General features: G+C 36.3%; 5 protein-coding genes across 7 annotated transcripts; 1 reads left to right on the forward strand and 4 right to left on the reverse strand.

The window, feature by feature from the left end:
* The first annotated feature begins 2,348 nt into the window (after positions 1–2,348).
* Positions 2,349–8,062, forward strand: LOC106381657 (DNA mismatch repair protein MSH4). 2 transcript variants are annotated; one of them, XM_048738701.1, is made up of 24 exons: positions 2,349–2,608; positions 2,749–2,952; positions 3,045–3,080; positions 3,170–3,282; positions 3,370–3,415; positions 3,591–3,637; positions 3,747–3,854; positions 4,045–4,120; positions 4,266–4,347; positions 4,444–4,589; positions 4,690–4,775; positions 4,913–5,052; positions 5,147–5,286; positions 5,379–5,429; positions 5,754–5,817; positions 5,929–6,072; positions 6,280–6,347; positions 6,570–6,628; positions 6,723–6,879; positions 7,015–7,067; positions 7,142–7,240; positions 7,336–7,450; positions 7,529–7,651; positions 7,775–8,062. In XM_048738701.1, the coding sequence occupies exons 1-24, from the start codon at positions 2,543–2,545 to the stop codon at positions 7,937–7,939; spliced, it is 2,388 nt and encodes a 795-aa protein (XP_048594658.1). In that variant the 5' UTR covers positions 2,349–2,542; the 3' UTR covers positions 7,940–8,062. The 2 variants fall into 2 exon arrangements, with proteins under 2 accessions (XP_048594658.1, XP_013677034.2); XM_013821580.3 differs by having other exon boundaries at positions 2,354–2,608; positions 4,266–4,338.
* Positions 8,016–9,534, reverse strand: LOC106381660 (60S ribosomal protein L15-1-like). The gene is made up of 4 exons (XM_013821585.3): positions 9,365–9,534; positions 9,072–9,238; positions 8,563–8,760; positions 8,016–8,422 (listed from the first exon to the last, which is right to left on the reverse strand). The coding sequence occupies exons 1-4, from the start codon at positions 9,366–9,368 to the stop codon at positions 8,177–8,179; spliced, it is 615 nt and encodes a 204-aa protein (XP_013677039.2). The 5' UTR covers positions 9,369–9,534; the 3' UTR covers positions 8,016–8,176.
* Positions 9,535–11,477: 1,943 nt separating this feature from the next.
* LOC106381658 (palmitoyl-protein thioesterase 1-like) lies at positions 11,478–14,876 on the reverse strand. Its single transcript, XM_013821581.3, has 8 exons — positions 14,440–14,876; positions 14,260–14,341; positions 13,955–14,195; positions 13,794–13,859; positions 13,680–13,718; positions 13,477–13,599; positions 13,289–13,381; positions 11,478–13,204 (listed from the first exon to the last, which is right to left on the reverse strand). Exons 1-8 carry the CDS (start codon positions 14,540–14,542, stop codon positions 13,055–13,057), a joined length of 897 nt encoding a protein of 298 aa, XP_013677035.2. The 5' UTR covers positions 14,543–14,876; the 3' UTR covers positions 11,478–13,054.
* A 218-nt stretch (positions 14,877–15,094) lies between these two features.
* Positions 15,095–16,730, reverse strand: LOC106381659 (deSI-like protein At4g17486). Of its 2 annotated transcripts, none has more exons than XM_013821584.3 (5): positions 16,622–16,730; positions 16,044–16,230; positions 15,683–15,970; positions 15,512–15,592; positions 15,095–15,445 (listed from the first exon to the last, which is right to left on the reverse strand). In XM_013821584.3, exons 2-5 carry the CDS (start codon positions 16,213–16,215, stop codon positions 15,306–15,308), a joined length of 681 nt encoding a protein of 226 aa, XP_013677038.2. In that variant the 5' UTR covers positions 16,216–16,230; positions 16,622–16,730; the 3' UTR covers positions 15,095–15,305. The 2 variants fall into 2 exon arrangements, with proteins under 2 accessions (XP_013677038.2, XP_013677037.2); XM_013821583.3 differs by having other exon boundaries at positions 16,044–16,304; positions 16,622–16,729.
* Positions 16,731–20,545: 3,815 nt separating this feature from the next.
* LOC106360823 (ethylene-responsive transcription factor 6) lies at positions 20,546–21,990 on the reverse strand. The gene has a single exon (XM_013800493.3). The coding sequence runs from the start codon at positions 21,516–21,518 to the stop codon at positions 20,676–20,678; it is 843 nt and encodes a 280-aa protein (XP_013655947.2). The 5' UTR covers positions 21,519–21,990; the 3' UTR covers positions 20,546–20,675.
* Between the last annotated feature and the right edge of the window lie 1,589 nt (positions 21,991–23,579).

The raw sequence follows: 23,579 nt of genomic DNA on the forward strand, positions 1-23,579 counted from the left end.
AAATTTTCACCAGTTTATTATTTTTACTATTTTTTCATTATTTCATTTATAAATTATATATTTATTTTACTGTTAGAATCATAAAATAACCAAACTAAGAATAAGAAGCTAGAGCACAACACAAAATTTAAACCTAAAACCTCTACAATCACCGAAAAAAACAAAATACCCTAGTAACATTATCTTTATAAAAGTCTGAAGCTAAAAGGAGATCAAGACCGAAGACTAACTTACCTCATTGTACTATAGAATTTCTTGGCCAGAATAAATAGAGATAAAAAAAAGAATAGAAAGATAAAATCTGAAACAAATCAATCCTCCAAACACAAAGAAGCACGATCAAGTACCAACGTAAAGAACCAAGAAAGCGGGCTAGAGGGTGAATAATAATCAGAAGGCCAAAAGTCACCAAGAAGCAGGAAGAAATATGGCTAAAGCACTGGAAACACAACCACTAGCTAAAAGCTAAGAAAGACCTCACAAACTAAACAAGAACAAACAAAGGCGACTATACAAGTGAAAAACCACAAAGCTCTGGATAGAAGGACCAAAGCTCCAAAAGACTAACTCCGCAAACCAAGGGAAACATGGAAGAAGAGAAACAACTTGAGGTGGAGGAGAGAATGGAAGGCAACCACCAAAAATTCATAGATTAAACTTGAGACCAGAAATAACCTTCCAAGCCCACATAGCATACACAAATGAAAACATTAATTATCCAAACCTCGAGTGGCAAATATGGTGAAAGGGAGAGCCACCAGAGATGCGAGCAGTGATGAAAGTTGCAATGAGATGAGAAAATAGAGAGGAAAATGGAGACGTAACGAAATCAGCAAACTGTGGAGCCGTCCTCGAGCTATGAAAGAGAGCATAAAATTCAGATCACCAAAAACTAGATCTTGAAAACCAATATGAGCATGGACTATTGACGGTAAGTCAACGACGAAATAGACAACATCAAAGACGACTAAACTCTGACTCATCCCAAGGAGATGCAGCTCCTAACATTAGCCTTAAACTAAGGAAGAAGATGAGCATCCAATATTGACTTGAACCTTATCCTCAAAATCCCACTCCTTAACTCTAAATTCTAAGTCTAGATTAGTTAACCCTATGGTATAAATATATTTTTACCTTTTAATAAAATGTACTTTGGTCATTTTCCTCATTAATGGCTATTTTTGTGATTAAAAATTAAAAAAAAAACTATCCTAGAAAATTTCTCATAAACTTATCCAAAATTGCAGTCCTTGTAGTTTATATCATTTTAACCTATGACTGTAATCGATGACTTAAGGTTGTTTACATACATGTCATGATGAAGGCAGAGGGCGTCGAGTTTGGCGATCATGGTTTCTGGGCAGAGGGCTAGATTGGTAGAAATTTGAAATCAACAATATCTATGGTGGAATTTTGTAAGAACAAAGGCGTCTTGCAAGGATATTTTGACATTTTGTAAAACTCTAGTTCTTTTTAAGGCTTGATGTTGTTGTGGCATGCAAAATATAACTGCGAAGAAAATTTTTTAATTTGGAGAGAGGGAGAGTAAAGTTCTGAGGCCATCTTGCTATTTATCCGCTTAATCTCTTAAGTTTGTGTTGCTATTGGTATGTTCCTCTGTTGATGCATAGTTGATTTTTTAACACTAGATAACACATTACATCATCATATAATTTCTAACTTTATTACATATGATGATCAACTACCTGCAACATATACGATATTGATAAACAATTCCACGGACAATGATTCCACGATGATGCTCCCTTCAAAACACTTGGATTGATGAACGGTTCAGCATGTACGACATCCTAAATGAACATATTTTTTCTGTAGCAGACGATCACAAAAAAACAGCTTTGCATGTAGTACTATGAAACCTCTAAAAAAAATTGCATCAGTAATTTCTAAAAAATTGCATTGTCTAGTATTCGAACCTGATACAAGGTAAAATTTTTAAATATTAACCACTACACTATTGTGCTTACACAAATATATAATTTCAATAAACAAAATTTTTACAAACCATCTTAATTACCATAACAACTTACCCCAACAAGTTATCACCTCGTTTCATTCACAAGGTTCTCTAACCACAATAGTATCCTCTCTCTATCTCTTTTCACCTCACCGTATATAAGAACATGGAGACGAGTTCCTGAATCTTCAAGACTCTCAGATTGACCCAGCAATTAAACTAGATTGATCCGGCCCGACCATATCGAAACCTAAACCTAATGTTTATTCGGTTTTAAATGACCACATACTAGTTAAAAAAAACATCAGGAGTTAGATGTACGTTTAGGCACACGTCACTGATTCTAATCTTCACATATGTGTCTAATATAATCAGGGGCATTGAATAAAACCCTTTTTCCCTCTCTTTTGTTTGGGTGTAATCTAAACCGGGTTTCGGATAAAAACCGGCGTGGTTAAGTCCAAACCGATTTGATTGAAATTCACAGTGGCGCGCTTTAGCCTTCGTTATCGGAAACTCTAGTACCAGTCGCTCGACTTTCAAATTAGCATCAGTGGAGCGGAAATGGAAGACGACGGTGGAGAGAGATCGAGCTTCGTCGTTGGACTAATCGAGAACAGAGCCAAAGAGGTACGTACGGCTTCTCCGTCGTTGCGATTTTAGCAGACCTAAGATTCGATTTGAGTCCTCTTAGAGTCTCCACTATCGCGATGTCGATGTTATTCGCGTGATGGTGATGTTTGATTCTGTTGTGGATTTCTCTGGATCAGGTTGGAATGGCTGCGTTTGATTTAAGATCCGCTTCACTGCATCTATCTCAGTATATAGAGACGAGCAGCTCGTATCAAAACACGAATACGCTGCTGCGTTTCTATGATCCTTGTGTGATTATTGTTCCTCCCAACAAACTTGCAGCCGATGGCATGGTTGGGGTTTCAGGATTGGTGGATAGATGTTATAGCACCGTCAGGAAGGTGAGAGTTTTTGCCATGGATGGGAGATGAGTGTGTGTGTTTTAGCTATATGAGATTCAGTTAAGTACTGTGACTATCTTGCGTTGTTGCAGGTTGTGTTTGCCCGTGGCTGTTTCGATGACACCAAGGTTGATATCCACGAACCTCTTATAGTACATCTTTATAGTCATCTCATGTGTTTCTAAATGGATATGCAATTTTGGGTTATATGTTACAGGGTGCCGTGCTAATACAAAACTTGGCTGCAGAGGAACCTTTGGCTCTTGGTTTAGACACTTACTATAAGCAGCATTATCTATCACTAGCTGCTGCTGCTGCTACTGTCAAATGGTGTCTACATCCTGATTTTTTTTTTGCTTCATTGCATTATGAGTTTGGTGTTTCTGAAATACTGAGTTTTGGTTGTGTCATGAGCAGGATAGAGGCGGAAAAGGGTGTGATTGTCACCAACCACTCACTCACTGTATGTGTTTTCTTTCATACAGTTCTCAGTTATCTGCTTAGATAAGGTGTATTATGAAGTAATTTAGAAAGTTTCTTGCAAAATGAGTCATTGTTTCTTTTTGTTTTTGGGTATCCATCTGTTTCTTCTTTGGTTCTGCTGATGGCATTTTATTGATTGTGCTGCCTCTGTGTAGGTAACCTTTAATGGATCCTTTAGTCACATGAATATCGATGCAACTAGGTATGATTACTGTGATAGTATTTATCTTCCTTGTCCATTGAATAATAGAGAATTTAAGAATCAAAATTATAAACCGTTATGCTTAATTGTTTCCTTGGTTTGATGGTAGTGTTGAGAATCTGGAAATCATTGATCCATTCCATAATTCTCTTTTGGGCACTAGCAATAAGAAGAGGAGTCTGTTCCAGATGTTCAAGACAACAAAAACAGTCGGAGGGTATCTCGAAACACTTTCTTTATAATAGTTAAAATTACTAATAGTTTCCCTTTGCCAAAAGTACTGTATATGAGTTTGATATTCAGAGTTCAAATTGTAATCTTCATAGCAATGTTCTTCCATGATTTCCATATTTCATTGTTCATTTAACTCACTAGTCATTTTATTTCATGCATGATTTGTTGGTCAGGACTAGGCTTCTCCGTGCCAATTTGTTGCAGCCCCTGAAAGATATTAAAACTATTAACACTCGCTTGAACTGCTTGGTTAGTATCTTGCTGTGATCTGGTTGTCATATTTTCTAAGGAGCTTCTTAAAATATACTATTCGGTTTCTGTTAAGGGTTGATATGTTGATTTACAGCGCTTGATCTTGTAGAGCTTCTTAAAATTACTCTTCTGTTAATTGCAGGATGAGTTGATGAGCAATGAAGAACTATTCTATGGGCTTTCCCAGGTTTTACGTAAATTTCCAAAAGAGACTGGTAAGCAAAGTGAGAAGATCATGAACTCTTATAGTTACATCTAATATAAGCTTGGTTTTTTTTATCACATAATTTCAAGAGATTTCTACCGTCCAAAATTTTCAGATCGTGTTCTTTGTCATTTCTGCTACAAGCCAAAGAAAGTCACAGAAGCGGTCCTAGGTTTTGATAATACCAGAAGGAGCCAAAACATGATTTCAAGCATTATTTTACTTAAGACAGCCTTGGATGCTCTGCCTCTACTTGCTATGGTGTTTTTTTCTTTCTCATTTTGTTATCAGTTTTGTTTGCTAGATTTCGCAACTATGTCTATGACGACTCCTGACCTTAGTCGCACTCTTTCCAATGCAGGCTCTAAAGGATGCAAAGTGTTTTCTCCTTGCTAATATTTACAAGACTGTGTGTGAAAATGATAGATATGCTTCCATAAGAAAAAGGTACGCCACTAGTGGGTCTAGCTAGTAGACATTAACTATGAGCTTCGTTTCTGGAAAGCTTTCCATTTCCTACTTTTAAAGTTACTAAAGTTTAGAGTTTCAAAATAACTAGACTCTTTATCGTATTTTTGTTTCAGAGTCGGGGAAGTGATTGATGATGATGTTCTTCATGCACGAGTTCCTTTTGTTGCCCGCTCACAGCAGTGTTTTGCTTTAAAAGCTGGCATTGATGGATTTTTGGATATGGCAAGGAGAACCTTCTGTGATACTAGTGAAGGTGGAATCAACAATATGCTTCACTTTGTGTTATCACTGATTTTTTTCTTTTACAAATCTGTTCTGCTAGTCTAAATTCATGTAAACAATGGCAGCGATACATAATCTGGCCAGAAAGTATCGTGAGGAATTCAACTTGCCAAATCTAAAACTCCCATTCAACAACAGACAGGGCTTCTTTTTTAGAATTTCGCAGAAAGAAGTTCAGGGAAAACTTCCAAGCAAATTTACTCAGGTCAAAAACGCACTTCCACTGGAAGCTTAATGTTCTATCTATATGTATGGTTTTCCTGACTTAATTTTCCCTGAACGTGGTATGTAATTCAGGTTGTAAAACATGGGAAAAACATTCATTGTTCAAGTCTGGAACTTGCCTCTGTAAGTTGAATCATCACAATTTCAGATGTGTCGTTTCCATGTGTGATTCTGTTGGGTGCTTAATCATTTTAGCTGTTCATAAAGTAATGTAGTTCAGGCTCACACTATAGCTATCTATACACAGTTCCAGTGTTTCTTGTAAATGATAATAAATGAACAAAACTCCCCTCTCAAAATTTTAGTCCGGCAAGACATGAAACACTGTGGATGTTTTTCATATGAGAAGAATGAGCCTTCCTATCTTGCACAATAAAGAGTTATGTTCCAGATTCAACCTGACATATTGTTTCATTAATATCGATTGTATATTGTTCTATTGTGCAGTTGAATGTCAGGAATAAGTCTGCCGCTGGAGAGTGTTTCGTTCGAACGGAAATATGCCTGGAAGGTTGATTACTGCACATTGCTCAAAACTATGCGCAGTAACACGATTTATTACAGTCATATCAGGCTTGGTTCGTTTATGTTTGTTACATGAAATGTAATTATATGTATGTAGCACTTATGGATGCTATAAGGGAAGATGTCTCTGCCCTCACACTCCTAGCAGAAGTTTTATGTCTCCTAGATATGATTGTTAATTCGTTTGCTCATTCAATATCCACAAAGCCAGGTTATCGATACTCCAGACCTGAACTAACAGGTATCTGTCTCTCTCTCACTATCTTTCCTCAAAAACCTACCATCATATCCTCATATGCTCCTTAGCTCTAAAGGATTCTTGAATGATACTTAAACATAGTAAAAATTGAAGGAAATATATTATGCGACATCTTTTATACACAGCACCTTAAGTGAAATGTTATCAATCTTTTCTGTGGAATTAACTTGTCTGTATACTGTTTGGCAGATAGTGGCCCACTGGCAATTGACGCTGGAAGGCATCCAATCCTAGAAAGCATACACAATGACTTTGTTGTAAGTTGTTCGTGCTATTTCTCATGATACTATGATCCCTCAATTTATTCTTGAGAAATCATCTTGGTGGCAAACCTTGAAGATAGTATATGATATTCTTTTTCTCACTAACATTGACGTCGATGAAATCTGTGGAATCACATATTTATGTGTTCTGCCGTTTACAATCTTTCTCTTTGGGCCATGTGAATGCATGTTCAACTCCCATTATATCTTTTTCAGCCTAATAGTATCTTCATGTCAGAAGCAAGCAACATGTTGGTAGTTATGGGTCCAAACATGTAAGGGAACTCTTGCTTTACCTCCCCAATTGCGGATCAATTGACCAAAAAATCATCATCGGCTCATGTTTGCATTTGCATTTCATATCCTAAGGAGCGGAAAGAGCACCTATCTCCAACAGGTGTGTCTAGTAGTTATTCTTGCTCAGATTGGCTGCTATGTCCCAGCTCGATTTGCAACTATGCGTGTGGTTGACCGCATATTCACAAGAATGGGGACAATGGATAACCTTGAGTCAAATTCAAGCACGGTAAACCTCTAAATTCTCCTATACTGGTAGACGATAATTATAATTTCCAAGGATTTGGCGTATTGATGAATCCCAACAGTTTTTATATCATATGGAGAGCCTGATGATATCAGTATTAATTTTTTAATGTCGCAGTTTATGACAGAGATGAGAGAGACCGCTTTCATAATGCAGAATGTCTCGAACAGGTAGTCTTTGTGAAAGCATTGACACAAATGAACCTCCACTCGGTTTCATATCCTGTGAACGCCTGAAAATGTAGGAGTTTGATAGTCATGGATGAACTCGGGAGAGCTACTTCTTCCTCGGACGGGTTAGCAATGGCATGGAGCTGCTGCGAGCATCTGTTATCGCTCAAAGCGTAAGCATTTGACTGAGTTTTTATTTCATTTTCAGATCGCTGAAAGGTACTTAATAAGTAAGTAAATGAGCATTTGATGGCAAATGAACTTTCAGGTACACAGTATTTGCAACCCATATGGACAGCCTGGCAGAGTTGGCAACTATCTACCCGAATGTCAAGGTTCTGCATTTTTATGTAGACATCAGAGACAACCGCTTAGACTTCAAGGTTCTGACTTCATCCCACTCGCATGACTGAGGTTTTAGCTACCTACTGCTGCTAAATTTTACAGTTACTGATGATCAGTTCCAACTACGAGATGGAACCTTACATGTTCCTCACTACGGCCTTCTGTTAGCAGAAGTGGCTGGTCTGCCTAATACAGTGATCGAAACAGCTAGGACCATAACCTCAAGGATCACAGACAAGGTATTCTTGCACAAAACTTTAATAAATTGAAAATACAGGATCTGGATTCATTACAGCATAGCATAAAAAGATAAGGTCCTTTTGTGTTTTGAGTTTTCGTGTTTGTAATGAATGTGATGGCAGGAATTGAAAAGAATAGAGCTAAACTGTGAGAAGCACCAAGAAATGCATCGGATTTACAAAGTCGCACAAAAGTTGATATGCTTGAAGTACTCCAAACAAAACGAAGACTCGATCCGTCAAGCTCTTCAGAATCTAAAGGACAGCTTCACTGAAGGAAGGCTCTAAGCAGACGGTTATTTTTCTTTTTTTTGGTCGAGTGCAGACGTATATCTTTAAGGTACGGAAACAAAAACAGTCCAACTTAACCAAGAAACATAGCTTTATGGTCAGATTCAATGTTTTACGGAATTCAAAACTTGAAAACAAACTCTTGAATGCAAAAGTTATACATCCCAAAATTCTGAAACATAAATCCAAACAGAAGATATACCACTCGAGCAAAAAAAAAAAACATAGAGTTGATCACCGGTAACGACGGAGAGATAGAGAGTTGTTCTTCTTCCAGGTAGCCCTGCGGGAAGGTCTGTTCTTGTGGTTGTTGTGACCCTTTCCACGAAGACCACGATTCTTCTTTCCTTCTGAGGTGAGCCCTCTGAGTTCTCTGTGCTTGTGCACTGGGTTGCAGATCCAGTTGATCCTCGGATCATTTCGGATGGCATTGTGTGCAGGGTCCACAAGTATAATCTCGTAATACTTGTAGGTAGAGTCCTGAGCAAATAAGAGACACCATTATATCAGTATGTGAACCAAACAGTTACAGTATGAGCTACACATGCACAGGCCAATGACTAATTGTTTAAGAGGCATCGTATTATGAAAGTAATGCTAGACTGACTAGTAATGCTTACCTCGTTGAGCCAGTAGGAGTTAACGACCCTAAGGCCACTAAGTTTGCGACCAGCACGTTCCTCAGCAACAGATCTCTTACTGCGCTGGAATTTGAGCTGTGTCACTCCCTGGTTTGTGGGTTTACCATAGACAATACCCTTGGGAACAGGCCTCTTGCGACCTCCACGTCTAACACGCACACGGTAGACAACAAACCCCTAACAAAAAAAGTATAACAGATATAAGCAAAACAGCAAACTCAATGAATGAAAACAATAAAATGCCAATCCATTAATGTATCAATTTTAGACAAGAACAGAGTCTACCATAGATAAAGACATGTTCGGTCAGAAAATTGAATTGATTTTGCTGATCTCAGGAAGTGTTCAATCATGTAAACGCAGACATCTACTTGTAAAAAGGAGAATGTCTACGGGTCAAGACACCGCTTGACCAGCTTAGTAACAATCAAAGGCTTGGCTCGAGATTACCTAAAAACAATAAAAGGGCAAGAGAACAAGAAGAGTACCTGCTTGGCCTTGTAGCCGAGACGACGGGCTTTGTCGGGACGAGTGGGACGAACAAGACGAACAATGGAAGGCTGCTGGCGATACTCCCAGCACCTAACCCTCTGAACAAACCTCATCACATCCGACTGCTTCTTCCTCCATAGCTCAGACACGTACTTGTACGCCCCTGTCGTTACAAAAATCACATTTCTTAAACTCTTAATTCCATTCTCGTACAAAACACATATCACCAAACTCTGATGAACATTACAGAAACACGACAGAAAGAGAGATGAAAGTAGAGAAGCCATACCCATTGCTGATTCCCGGCGTCGCAGTTACTTGTTTCTTGTTTCTTGTATCTAGGTTTTTGGTTTTATACAAGATGATTCCATGGGGGGGAGGTAGCTAGGGCTTCCATCCACCTTCAGTCTGGCCCATTTTCTTTATTTATTGGGCCTTCGCGGCACAATCATACCTTACAGAAAGGGTGCGTTACGGTTGAAGCCACATTTTATGATTAGTTTACATGTCATATTTGGTCCTCGCCACTTTATCTACAATTAGATACGGCAATCATGGATCTTGACCGTGAGTCTGGCCTGTAAAGGACTGTCGCGGTACGATATTAGGATGAGATTTTCTAGGCCCGTAAATTTGAGGACTTCGAGAAACGAGTTTTTACAGGACTAAATTTTTTGCGGGATAGCCGAAACGGTTCATGCGGGATTACATGGATCCGCATTTTTTCTTCTTTCTTATTTACCTGAAAGAAGCGAGAAAGAGAGTGAAAAAGAAACGATTCTTGTGACTTTTCCCTCAGAAAACATAAGGAGTTTCAGCGATGATGCATGATTCAAGCTCCGGTGATGATGATTCGAGCTCCGGCGATGACGACTCCAGCTCCAGCGATGACGATTCGAGCTCTGGTGGTGTTTTGATTTGGTTTTCTATTTTTATTACACACAGCTATGAATTGCTTTATTACAATGTGATATTTCTTGTTTAAGTTGATTGAATTTGTTTTCAGTACAGTGAAGTAGTGTTTTTCTTAAATTAAATTTGGTTACAATGGGGTTATTTAGGAGAAAAGTTAAATGTATAGCACGTCACTCATATAGTTTGGCAAAGTGATTCACGATTTTTTTTTGCAATCCAAATAATTAAAAAGAAAGATGGTTTGATGAAGACATACAATATTTGAGTAAAATTATTACAAAGACAACAACTCAATCAGATTCAAACTCAACAAAAGCTTACGCTAATAACAAAAGAAGACTTTTAACTCAAGAACGCAAGCACAAACGGAGCTTTGTGGCATTGATTTTGATAAGGCTTTAGTGAAGCTTAATGAGCTCTCTTCAACCCTCTTACACAACTCTTCTACTTGAACATTCATGAAAGAAACTTTAGTAGGTGGTTTGATAAGGAGGCGTCCCGCAGGACGATCCGCTAAGGCTTATATATTCTGTGGTACGGGTTTGGACCGGCATTTTGAAGACCGCAGCCTGCACGAGACAGGTCCGCTGTAACCCGCTCGACGACTAACCCGCCGCGGTACGGGACGGAACGGGATGGATAAACCTGTTTGACATCTCTATGTACAATAATTATGATTTTAGATTGAAAAGGTAGAATCTCTATCTACAATAATTATGATTTTAGATTGAAAAGGGAGTGCTGTTCCATAAAAAAAATTTGGAAAAGAGTAACAAATTTAATTTTTCCTCGAAAACCGTTAAATCATGTTTTATAATATTTACATTATTTAGTATGAATATTTGAATGTTTATACTGACTAGACTCTATAGACGGTTCAAATAATCATAAAGTTGTTTGGTTGGACATAGACCACTTTAGGCTTCACCAACAAATATCCAGCAAAAAATGTCCATCTGAACATGTTCAAATAGACGTTGTCCGCCCATTTGACATCTCTAGTGACAAGTAAAATGTGTCTTAAAATCTAACCTATACTAAAAGGTGAATATGGAGTGTTTCTAGCATGTCCACGTAGGCTAATATATTTGACCAATCAAGACATTCCAATAATACACGCTGGCAAAAGACACAAAACTCTTGCTTTCGTATGGGTTTTGCTGTGTTTCGATGGGCTTCGTCGGTTAGTATTGGGCTTTGCTACCCGGTTCAATTAAAAAAAAAATTCAACACAAGACGGATAACACGAGGCTCTACGCTTCTCGCTCTTCGTCTTCACCGTTTCTTCATCATCGTTTCAGTTCTCTCGTATAATTAAAATTTTAACATCAGAAACAAACCACCTACTACAGTTTTAAAATATAATTAAAATATGTCTTCGCGGACCGTCCCGCGAGACACCTCCTTATGAAACCACCTACTACAGTTTCTTTCATGAATGTTCAAGTAGAAGAGTTGTGTAAGAGGGTTGAAGAGAGCTCATTAAGCTTCAATAAAGCCTTATCAAAATCAATATCACAAAGCTCCGTTTGTGCTTGCGTTCTTGAGTTAAAAATTTTCTTTTGTTATTAGCATAAACTTTTGTTGAGTTTGAATCTGATTGAGTTGTTGTCTTTGTAATAATTTTACTCAATTGTTGTATGTATCCATCAAACCATCTTTTTTTTTATAATTTGGATTGCAAAAAAAATCGTCTTCTTTTATTTGAAATATCAAATATTTACACTTTTCAAAACAAAATTAGTATTACTAAGTAAAAATTCAATTATTAAATTACAAAAAATTAATAAATTCGCGCCGTCATCCGAGCACGATCACCTGAAACCCGATGCTACCCACCGCGGAGAGAGGAAAAGAGGACTTGGAATCTGCGGCCGAGGAAGGAAGGGAAACGGTGTGTTCCCGGCGGAGGAGCTTCGAATGTGAAGAACCAGAAACAAGTCGGAGCGATGGAGCCGAGGAGAATTGCGAATGAGAGTCACAGTCTCAGGGTCGCTCTTTCTCGAGACGAGATTGAAGAAGACGTGTTCAGAATGAGCGGAAACAGGCCATTTCGGAAGAGAACCAAGACCTTGCAGAAACATAACATCTCGGTTTATGTGCTTAGCCTGAAGAGACATGTTCTTGTCTGATATATCAAACTTAGTAGGAACAAAGTTATTAGTAAATATCCAAGGTATTGATAAAGGGTTTCGATTTTGAGAGAGGTTCGATTTTGAGAAGTATTGGTAGTGAATCGGGTAGTATGATGCTTTGTAATCAAGTCTAATGGCAGAGTAAACTTTATTTCTTTGCGTTGTTTTATTATTTTTTAACTTGCCAAATCAAACACAACCATATATGCTTAAGAAAGGTTTGTCAAACCATAGAAACTGAGACTCATCATCATAACTACAATAGCAAATCTACTGTTTTTAGTTCTAAAAATATATAAGTAAAAATTCTGCATAATTTCGTAATTAGAACGAAAATGTGAAACTGTCGCAAATGTCTGGACTGATCTCTGGCTCGAGGCCAGTGGCTTCCATATGTGTGACGTCGACCACCCTAAACAGCAAACAATCTACTAGAAATATTGTTTTTTTTCAGGAACTACATATCTCAGACATGGTCTAGAAGATACTGGGACTGTAACTGGTAACTTGCAAAATGAATATGCGGAACAATAGAGACAATAATTTCTGGAATTTTATGGAATAGAACTAGCATTCCACTTATTCCAAACTTTTTCTGACGTGGAATAATTTTTCAAATGAATGTCTTTTTTAGTGAAAAAATAGATCTTTGACCCTGTGTATTTTGATTAAAGATATTGTTATGTATTAAAATTTTGGTTTCAATTTATTATTGATTATTTAGAACGCATGAACAACAACAATTCCTGATGGTTTTTGAATTGACAAAGCAGGTATTAAGAAATATTTATATGCTTGCGCAGGATGCAGAGAGACACTAATTAAAAATATTATTTTATGAGCTAAATTTTTCTTAAACAATGTATAAAAAAAAACAAACCTATTTGAAACTTCATAAAATGACAAGAAGAGTCGCATTACAGAAATTACTAACTTATCTGCATCAAGTAAGGCGCAACGTATTTCACAACGTCCTGAAACGATATCATAAGGTGCTCCCCGGAGACACTCACATACTTTACTTTTCCCGCGTCATCCAATGCTTTCAGACCGATCCAGTCTTCTGTGTATAGTTTTGTCTGAAGAAGAAAACATTTGAAGTTATTAGAAAACAAATCTACCGAGAAGAAATGAAACAGAGAGCGAGATGGAGAGAGGTTCACCTCTTGAGTTGACAAAAGGGTACCAAACCCTTCATCTGTATAATATCCAAACCAAGAAGTTTCTTTGGGGATCAGTACTGTGTCGTCCTGGAACTGTTTACCAAATTAAGAAGAAGAAAACAGAGTAATGAGCTTACAAGAACATGGTTTTCTAATCTCTGAATTAGAGAAAGGAGACAGTAAAGTACCATGACAAGAACCAAGTTATGTAAGCTCGCGAAACGGTCTTTGAAAATGGAGTTTCTGTCGTCAGGTCTCTCATTGTTAAGCTTTGGTAGATACTGGGAATGTTCCAAATACTTGGTCATTTCCTGAGAAAACCAAATACGTTGTATTTAAAAACCCTTAAATCAATATCGAGTTACACCATTTGGTTAACTAAATTACTTACACCAGGGATCTTGATATAACCACTAGGAGCAATATGATCCTGCATAGTGATTAATCCATCAAATCATGATGAAAGGAATTTAATCTTGAATAAAGAGACAAGAGTGTTATATACTTGAACGAAGTCGTTATAGATCTCCAACTTCAAGATAGCTTCTGCTATATCACATTTTAGACCAGACTTGACACAAGAAAACACACATAACGAAGCCATTAATGTTTTAATTTTGTTAACGTGATTAAGATACACCAAGAATAGTAAAATTGAAATTGTACTGGACAGTTGGGGACTCTAGCGATGCCAGCATGAGGTCCTCCTAAGGAGACATAGTTGATGACAGGAGGAGCATCGTGGCAGAACTCGATAAGGCCTCTAGCCACCATGTTTCCTTGAGACTCTGCAACAATGTTGTAACCTTGACTCAGCTCTTTCATCAGTTTAACTTTCTTACACGCTTCACTTGCTTGTAGCACTAGTGGCATGAACCATGAGTCTTCCTCTCCGTTTCCTATCTCTCTGCAAATAAATTAAAAGACCCCTGAGATGAAAACAACTGTTAATGGATGATCGCAAAACTTACAAGCAAGAGCCAGGAGAGCCGGAGACGCTGCTTAGGAGTTGCGTGAAGTTACTAACTCCACCGGAGCATTGATCTCCAATTCCTGTTTTTTTTTTTTAAAATTAATATATTTGTTTTACTCATAATCAAAAGGAAAAACATAAAGAATTTGAAGAAGAAAAAAAAAGAATCGTTAATTACCGTGAAACACTATAAATGGAATAGCGTTTGAAAACGGAGCGGTTGAGAATAGCACAGTGGCCACCGTTAGAAGGAGAAAAGGTCGCTGGAGAGTTTTGGCCATAATGATTGAGATCTATCTAATTTGATGTTTTATTTTATTTTGGTCTCTCTCACTTTACACAATATATGAGATTATTGATGAATACATATATGAGATAGTTCGTCAAAAAGGCTTTTGTTGTTATCGTTTTCTACCTTATTTAAGAGTCAAAGTCAAATGAGAATATTACCATATTGGAGTAACTTTCAACGTTTTATTAATTAAATGGGAACCAAAAAATGGTTATATGGGGAAACTAAATATTTTGTGCTGGAGTTCCTTTCGCAAAGATGTCGTTCTGCACACTAACTAAGATCACAGAGAAATATAAGTAAAAGAAGGGAGGGTAAAGGAGGAAAATAGACAAATGCATGCATTTCATCTTTAATATCAAATTTACAAATTGTAGGCAATCCGATTCGAAATGTCCATTTAAAAACTCAGTTGCAAAGAGTTCTTCATTGCCCATATCGATTAACTTTTAGACGTCCTTTTAACAAAGTCAACATTCATCATTGATTTGTTTCTCTATTGATCTAAATGACCAATAAAAATATATACAAGCAAAGCATATATATGAAAGATGCGGTGAAATCTAATGCAAAAGGGTGTTCCAATTTTAACAAAATCTTGAATTAAGTTTTTCTTTTCACATTCCTGAGATTGAGAAGAATATTAAATGAGCCAAAAAGACCAAATATCACTTGACTCCTTTTGGTTTTCCATGGTTGTGTAACGCTGCTCTGCAATGATTGGTTGGCTTGGGTTCAGGAAGGAAGTTTTCTCAATGGATCTCCTCTCTGGTAAGTCGCACTGGTTTGTTTTGTAGATACACAACCTCTCTGTCCGCTACATTTATAAGACGATGCTCCGGTCCTTCTTCATCTGACACAGAAGACGCCTCCGAGTTTGATTCATCCTCATCTGCATTTGGGAGAAATAAGGAAGCCAATTCATAAACGTAGTGCTCATCGTAAATTAGGAGCTTACCAGAGAATTCAAGGCGTTCGGAAGGAGCACTAACAGCTGTAAGCTGAATGCTTTCTGGTAGAAGACAATTACAGAACGAACCTGAAACTCAAAAGGACACGAGTTGTTTTGTTGAAATGAGCTTGTGAGAGAGAGATAACAAGTGGAAAAAGGTTTTGTAATCTTTATTACCGACTCGGGCGAGGCGATTGATCCAACCTGGAACAGGCTTTCCAGTGAGCTGGAAGCAAACTTCCTCGGTGAAATGGTTACAGTTCTTGGCAATCAAGTGGTAAGTGTCACCATGGTATTTTCTGGAAAGCTTCTCCATGTAAGAGCGGAAATCAGAAGGGGACATGGTTGTAGTTCCGAGCAAAAGGGAGCGTCTAAAGATGAAACCTGGGCAGTTCTTAGGTTCAACCTCGTATACCCCACTCGTTGGGTACTCGTGAGCTCCATAGCAATACTCCAAACCATGAGCTACAGAGAAGTTGAGAAAACGGTATTCAAAATTCAAAAAAAAGACTCAAGGCTTGGGAGAAAGAACACATACACTCAATTCCGGAATGGAAAATGCCGATACCAAACCAATAGAGATAATTATTGACAGGCGTTAGATCATAGACATTGAGATAAACCGGCGTGAGCCTGGCCTCTTCCTCTCCAGTGTTATCTTCCCTCTCATCACTTGAGCATGAGCTTGAGCTCAAAGTAGGCACCCACATTTCTCACACACCAACCTGCAGTTATCTCAAATTCAAGGTCACGATCGACTTCATCATCTTTTTTTTTTTTGTTTTTTTAATCTTAACCTCTGCAACACACGAAAAATAAACAAGCAAATGTTTCAATATCATAGGCGAGAATCATTGGAGCTTGAGCATGCATACGAACAACGTAAACGATCCAATGAAAAGCTTCTTTGGCAGCTAATGAGAATTAGATCGAGAGATTGTGAATTTTTCCAAATGCCAAGGAGATCAATGAAACAGGAGAACTAGCAAATCTGGGAAGTAAAATCTAACGAATTGCAGATCGGGAAACGCACCAACGAAATTAAAATTGAAATGGAGACCCGTGTGTATCTTCTTAATCTGACATTGATAAACACAAAGAGATAAGAGAGCTTACTTGAACGTGAGAGTCGGAGGATTCCGAAGAGACAAGGACTGCGAAAATGATGACTTTGATCGAGGAAACTAGTAATAATAATACACAAAAGCTTCTTTTTCTTTCAAGCTATCATTTTTTAATAATACGAAAATGAAATTTCGATATATATCATTACCAATATAATATAAATTTATGATATATGTCTAATTTGAGACCCCCCCCCCCCCCCCCCCCCCCAAAAAAAAATACACAGATACTTTTGTATTTTTTTTACTCATTAGTTTTTCTTAGTTTCCTGTATTTTTAATTTTAGATTAAAAATACACAGATACTTTTGTATCACTTATTAGATTTTTAAAATAGATGAAACTAAGAAAAATAATGGTCACAAATCATTAATTAAATTTTAGTAACTTTTAAAAATAATTAGCTTTGGTGAAAGAGAACTGTAAAGTTTTTTTGAAAAGGCATACTGGAAATATTAAACAATATTTTTACGGAAAAAAAGATCTCCGAAACCAAAACTATAATTTGTTAAAATGAAGAAGTAACGTTTGTTGACCAAAAAGAGAAGGGGGTTGACGATTCGTATAAATGTTTCACGTGGCATTTCCTGTTTGGTAAATGTGAGTTAAATTTTCACGTCTAGGGATCCCACTATATAAAAGAAGCTAATTTTGAGCTCAATTAGAGGTACCACATAGGATGAAATATTCCCATCCAATCATACCTCCACGTCATTACGAATTTAACAACCCTAATAATAATACTAATACTAATCATTTGGTCCAACACCAGCATAACCCAATAACGTTTAAACAAATCTTTGAAATCTGTTTTGATAACAAGATTGCCCTTCCTCTTTGGACTTCATGGATTCAAATTTATAATGTGTCTTAATAATCAATAAGACCATTGAATATAGATCCAGGGATATAGATTAAAAATGTTTATGTTTGGAATTATATACCGTGTAACACGCATGTATCACAGCCACCGACGAAGCAAACAATTGTTTTTTAAAAGCACTATTATTAAAAAAATATGTATGAATTTTACAATAAATAATACATATATGAACCGGAAAATCTATGGTGGTAAAAATCCCTATTTGTTTTACTAATTCAAGTCAATACTATTAAGTTAGGAACATGTCCAGTTAATAAAGGTTGTGTCTAACTTAAAGAAATCTAATTACATTTAGAAACTACATTTATATTCTATATATTTTGTAACCCCTATAAATATATATATTTTTAAATTAGTCTAAAATATGCCAACAAATTTAACTCTTATCTAATGCATAAAAATATAAAGATGATGTTGTGAGATAAGAATGTACACACAAAATTTCAAATAAAAGAATTGACAAATTATATAATTTTTTTTAAAAAATATTTTATATAATAACTTAATAATATAAATCATAATCAAAATTACTATTCGTATCACATTTTTATTAACCGAAAAAACTCGTGCTTTCGAAACGCGGATAAAAATGTAGACTAATATAGCTCCTAATATTTATTTAAAAATTAAATTTCTCAAAAAAAAAAGATTAAAGACAGCTATCAAGTCTGTTTAAAAAATATTGTGGTTTGTTCTTACACCAGAATCTTGGTTATGCAATTCAAAACCTATTATGTTGTTTTGTTACTTTTCTCCTTAAACAGAGACAAAGACAAATTATGAACTCTTATTATCGGATTGTTTGTTTCTTTTTTTTCTCTCGCTTCAATTTGATGACTATAACTAATTATTTCAATTCACACAAGACTTTCAAATTTTAAATGTATCACATTAAATATAAAAATCTTCAACAGATTATAATACCTAAATGTTCTTCTCGATAGACAATAATATCAGAAAGGCAAGTAGCACATCTCCTGCCACAATCACCGGCTGCACTGAAAGTTCAAAAAAATCTTCTGTCTCATCAATACAAATCAACAAAATATACGAATAAATTCAGTAACATTGCATATTTGATACAAACCGGTTAACAACCTCAGCTCCACATAACATTCACATCATCTTCCCCTCATAAATTTGCAATGAGAAGAAAGGCGGAGACAACTATTACGTGTCAGTTACTCAATCAGTGGATTTCCACATTTCAAGATCTCTCTCTTTCGCTGACTCATTTTCTAATTCTTTCTTTCGTTAAAGGGTCGTTTTCCTCAACACGATGGTCAAATCAAACCACAATGATCCTCCACCTGCTAGAGGTAAATCAAAATTACGATTTTACTGTGCATTTATAGACTTCTCGAATACATACGAACCCAATCACCCCTCTATGGAATCCAAGAAATCATTTGTCCAAAATCCGGACATAACATCTTAACTATTAAGTGCAAAATCAAGCGTAGAGATAGTTTGATTTGGTAGGTTATACTACGAAAGTAACACAACAAAACCTTAGTATTAAATTCTCGATCAATTTATCTGTTTTTTTAGTTCATAAGTTTTTTTCAAAGGGCCCTTTTTCAATGTAATTCACAAAATTTCCAATTAGTTTATTAATGGAAGACCTAAACACACTTTTAAAAGATTATTTCCAAATTCAAAACACCATAATGCTAAACAATATCTCAATTACGAAGTACTTTTACATATTTTTAATTTTCAACACGTTAATTTAATTTCCATTACTACAGAAAATCACTATACACAACCAAAAACATCAACTCTCCTCTACTTTTACATCTCTATTGATTGACTTCCAACAACATTTACATAAAAAAATGAACAATCAATCTTAAAAATCTCAATGTCATATATTCCTTCTTATAATTACTTTAAATCTATTTTAACAACAACCAGAAACAGCCACAACTATGGTTATAAACAAATTTTAACTTCACCCAATATCCGCGGGTAGCGCGGACACGATCCTAGTAACATTAACAATGAACCGAATTTCAGTTTACGGGAGAGTGAAGCCTTTCTAAACTATCTGCATATGGGTCATTAGGTATGGGAGTTTTTACTTTTTAGTCCATCCTACCTAAATCCGAACCAAGAAAACTAACATCCAATCTAAATTGTTATACAAAAATATCAGAATGGAGTATAAGAATTTGCTACTTTGGAATTTGGATACAACTCAAATCGAACCGAAATCCGAATTAGGATGCAAAAATATCTGAAATTATATTAATATTTTTATACATGCTCAGATAATATATATATTTTTAGAGTATTTTAAAGATTTATGTAGTTTGTTCTATTTGTTATTTTGAATATATTTTTTAGTTTAGCTAGATTAACTAGTTTTTATTAGATTTGTTAATAATTTATATATTTTAAGTATTTTTGATCAAATTTTAGTTTAAAAAGAAGATTTGTGTGTAATTTTATACATTGGTTATAATCCGATCTGAACCAAATCCAGAAAAAAACCAAATCAAATCCGACGTGATAATGGAACTTATAAACATAATACCAAAAACCTGAAAATTGGAATCAATCGAACCGAACCTAACAGATCCCCGAACGTCAAAGTCTAGGAGTCATCTAGTGTCTATTCATTGACAACACGTTTGTAAAACTACGCTTTATGTCTCATTTGAATACTCATATAGAAAGTCTATTCGTTGACAACACATTTTTAGAAGATTATATTGAACCATTTGATAGACATGTAATGCTTCAAGTTAATATAAATTTTTTTTCTAGATTTGTAATGATATATGACTTGTTTGTTGTATTTATGTAGGCAGTACAGAATAGAGAGAAGTCAAAGTTAGGGCATAGATGAGGATCAGAAAGTTTGGTTCAAAAGTTTAACAGTAAGCCCTAATTCTACATGCAGACAGAGTCGTACATCTTTCGAAAATTAATACACACATGGGAAATAATCGAATAGTTGAAAGTCAATAGAACGGAGCCTCGTGTTCTTCTTTTGATATTCTCGTTATGGGACTTCGCTTTTTGATGTTGAAACTTGAAAGTTGAAAGTCTTATTAAATAAAAAACAAATAAATGAATTATATTTTTCCTCGAGTGTGCAACAAAAGAAAGCAAGGGATCACACGAACACGTGTACGCCGTAGTTCCACGTCAACATTTACACAACAGTCAATTGTGGATAACCAAACGGAGGGTGCGGAGATAACGGCGATAAAAGCGGCATGCTCAAAAGCTCCGTCAAATCCCAGTCATCTACCGCCGTCAAACTCGACGTTTCTGTCTCAACGGCGTGACTCTCCTCCGTCTTCAGCACTTTCGCAACCACACTCACCTCTTCTCCCTCTCCGTCTCGCTTCCGTTTGTTCTGCCCAACGTCAGCGCGTGGATTCCACGTCCCTACCTCAAGCGGGAAATTCACAATGGCCTTTGACCCTCGGAGTCTAAACGCTGCTTGATCGTAAGCCCTAGCGGCTTCGATCGCCGTGTCAAACGTCCCGAGCCAAACCCGAGTTCCCCGACGGTTTGGATCTCGGATCTCCGCCGCGAACTTCCCCCACGGCCTCATCCTCACTCCTCTGTAATGCCTCTTCTCTTCTGCGGCCACGTGTACGGGAAGCTGCTCCGGTTCGGGATTTGCGGTTGCGAATTGGATCCATTCGGTTCTGCTCGGCGGCTCGATCTTCAACGGCGGTTTCCGGCGTGGATTCGATTGGAACGTGAAAGATTCGCTCGGTGCTAGTTGAATTTCAGCATTCGCCTCCGGTTCGAATTCGAACGAGTCAGTGAACCTAGGCGTCACGAGATCGGTTATTTCCGGTTTAGTCTCAAATTCAGAAAAATCAAAACCGGTTTGGTCAAATGAACCGAATATTGAAAAATCGGAGCTGGTTTCTGAAGCGATCCATGGATTGGTGGTGGTGACTTTAGGAAGCGGAGAAGATTCGTCGAGAAGATGCTTCTTGATGAAGGAAAGAGCTGATGCTTCGCTTGGCGTGGCCATTGCGGAGGAAACAGAGAATCTAAGGAGGAAGATGATTGATTTAATAAAGAAAGGATTTGATTTGACAGTGGAGAAGAGAGTGGGAATGTATATATAGGATTAGGAAAGAGTCGAGTCAATGAGAGACTCTTTCAAAGCAACATCATCTCGTGTTTTTTTAATTCAAAATCTAAATAATCAGGTGCGGAAGGGTGTATCTATACCCGTGTGTTTCATCGGTTTTAAACCGTTAGATTATATTATAAACCATCAGTCAACGGTATGATCGTGTGGTTCATTGATGGCAGCTGAGGGGAAGATTAAACAAATGATTTAAAAATAACAACTCGCGGGCTGCGCAATCTAATCTATCAGGGGTTTTTAGATGTATTATAATGTTTTCTTTTTCGTAGATTAGGCAAGAACTTATCGGTTTCATGCTTACATAACAAAGGTTAATCAAAAGATTAGTACTCCTGATTTTTAAAGAATTGTGCGTGTTGAATGTTGATATTTGATTAATTTACTTACTAGTTGTAAGAGTTTGATCACATGCATATGCATTTTCAACATCAAAAGTTATCGGCCGTGTGTCAGCTCAATTGTGGATAGTTTTGGTTGTAACGACTAAAACCACGTTTGTTTAAGGTTGGAGTAATAATTAATGGAAGAATAAAAACAGTTTTTAACTTTTACGCCGAATACATATTTGTTTTGTGGAATAAAAGAAACCATGAGGACTAGATTCTCCTTGTCGACGATGTTTTGTAGTCTCTAACATCTGGTAGACAAAGACCGATGGAATTATCATCTTGCCGCCCAGAAACATATACTAAGAAACCAATAATTTTAAGTTACGCATATATTTTATCAATCCAGTCATATATCGGGATAACATATCCCTTACAAATATTTTTGGTTTCTAAATTTTAGACCAATCAGTTATTTTCATTTCAGTATGGTTGTTTCTTGCTTACATTTGCAAATTAAATTTGTTTGTAAGATGAGTAAGGAAAAGAGTTGCATTCACAACTGTATTTATAAATTTGTAATGTTTTTTGCAACTATGATTTAATTTGAGTTTACTTATTTTAGCTATGTCTTTGCATACAAACGCAAAACACTTGTTTTTGTTAAAGAAATGCAAGACATGAAAATATATTTATTAGGCCATGACATACTGGGTACATAAGATAAATACTTAATAATTAAGGGAATCCTAATACTATAAACTTATAATCTCAACTCTCAAGTATTCTACAATAACAAACCATGTGGCAGCCTTTGCTGCTCTAGAACGTGTCTATCCTTTTTACGTTTCATACGACTGTGCTTACTTCATCATCGCTTATGTTGGTTGAATTCATTACATGTACTTTATTTGCTCCTGAAGAATTATAATACATCACGAATCATCGATTTTTCTTTAATCACACACGTATTCTGAATGAAGGATTATATTCAGAATATGTACGTAGAAACAGTAAATACATATTATTACATTACTAGTGTTAACAGAACAACATTAAAATATACTATCCGACATTTTCTAAGAGCAAATATCACATACTAATAACACATGGTAAAATCTATTGTTTCTCATTTTCATCATCGTATTCGAATTCGATCCTTTATGATTATGTTTTATTTTATTTTTTGTAATTAGTTTATGTTTTTGTTTTATTTTTGCTATCATCCGTTTGATGAAACTTTATAATAATCGTTGGAGCTCAACGTGTGGTGATTACTTCTTTCCATTTCTTCTTGATTTTTTTGTTGAACGCCTTCCATTTCTGCTTGATATGTAGATTCTGCAGGTCTTTCAACTTTTTTTCACATTTGTTTACAGAAAATTCGTGGATTTTATATTACACTAGTTAAGAAAAATTATAAGATGGTGAAACTTCATCATAATCTTATTGACGGAGAAGCAACTATCAACTGAAATCCAAATATTATAGAGCTAGACATAATATAACATTCATATAATCAGGGCTGACCCTAAGATTTTGGAGGCATGTGACAGTGTCTATGTAAAAATTTTTTTTTTCAAATCTGGGAGACTAAAAAAAACTTTTGGGG

This window comes from Brassica napus, chromosome A8 (assembly GCF_020379485.1).
Source record: "Brassica napus cultivar Da-Ae chromosome A8, Da-Ae, whole genome shotgun sequence".
Taxonomy (NCBI): Eukaryota; Viridiplantae; Streptophyta; class Magnoliopsida; order Brassicales; family Brassicaceae; genus Brassica; species Brassica napus.

What these genes read in the sequence shown, in the direction of transcription:
- LOC106381658 (XM_013821581.3), bottom strand. Translation starts at nt 14,542, where the DNA reads ATGGCCAAAACTCTCCAGCGACCTTTTCTCCTTCTAACGGTGGCCACT. An exon ending in GGCTCTCCTGGCTCTTGCTT is followed by an intron (nt 14,196 to 14,259) that starts GTAAGTTTTGCG and finishes ATTTATTTGCAG; the next exon opens with AGAGATAGGAAACGGAGAGG. An exon ending in GTTATATCAAGATCCCTGGT is followed by an intron (nt 13,600 to 13,679) that starts GTAAGTAATTTA and finishes TGGTTTTCTCAG; the next exon opens with GAAATGACCAAGTATTTGGA.
- LOC106360823 (XM_013800493.3), bottom strand. Translation starts at nt 21,518, where the DNA reads ATGGCCACGCCAAGCGAAGCATCAGCTCTTTCCTTCATCAAGAAGCAT.
- LOC106381659 (XM_013821584.3), bottom strand. Translation starts at nt 16,215, where the DNA reads ATGTGGGTGCCTACTTTGAGCTCAAGCTCATGCTCAAGTGATGAGAGG. An exon ending in CAATCGCCTCGCCCGAGTCG is followed by an intron (nt 15,593 to 15,682) that starts GTAATAAAGATT and finishes TTTGAGTTTCAG; the next exon opens with GTTCGTTCTGTAATTGTCTT. An exon ending in CGAACGCCTTGAATTCTCTG is followed by an intron (nt 15,446 to 15,511) that starts GTAAGCTCCTAA and finishes TCCCAAATGCAG; the next exon opens with ATGAGGATGAATCAAACTCG.
- LOC106381657 (XM_048738701.1), top strand. Translation starts at nt 2,543, where the DNA reads ATGGAAGACGACGGTGGAGAGAGATCGAGCTTCGTCGTTGGACTAATC. An exon ending in GCTGTTTCGATGACACCAAG is followed by an intron (nt 3,081 to 3,169) that starts GTTGATATCCAC and finishes TATATGTTACAG; the next exon opens with GGTGCCGTGCTAATACAAAA. An exon ending in GCATACACAATGACTTTGTT is followed by an intron (nt 6,348 to 6,569) that starts GTAAGTTGTTCG and finishes TATCTTTTTCAG; the next exon opens with CCTAATAGTATCTTCATGTC.
- LOC106381660 (XM_013821585.3), bottom strand. An exon ending in TCGGCTACAAGGCCAAGCAG is followed by an intron (nt 8,761 to 9,071) that starts GTACTCTTCTTG and finishes TTTTTTTGTTAG; the next exon opens with GGGTTTGTTGTCTACCGTGT. An exon ending in ACTCCTACTGGCTCAACGAG is followed by an intron (nt 8,423 to 8,562) that starts GTAAGCATTACT and finishes TTATTTGCTCAG; the next exon opens with GACTCTACCTACAAGTATTA.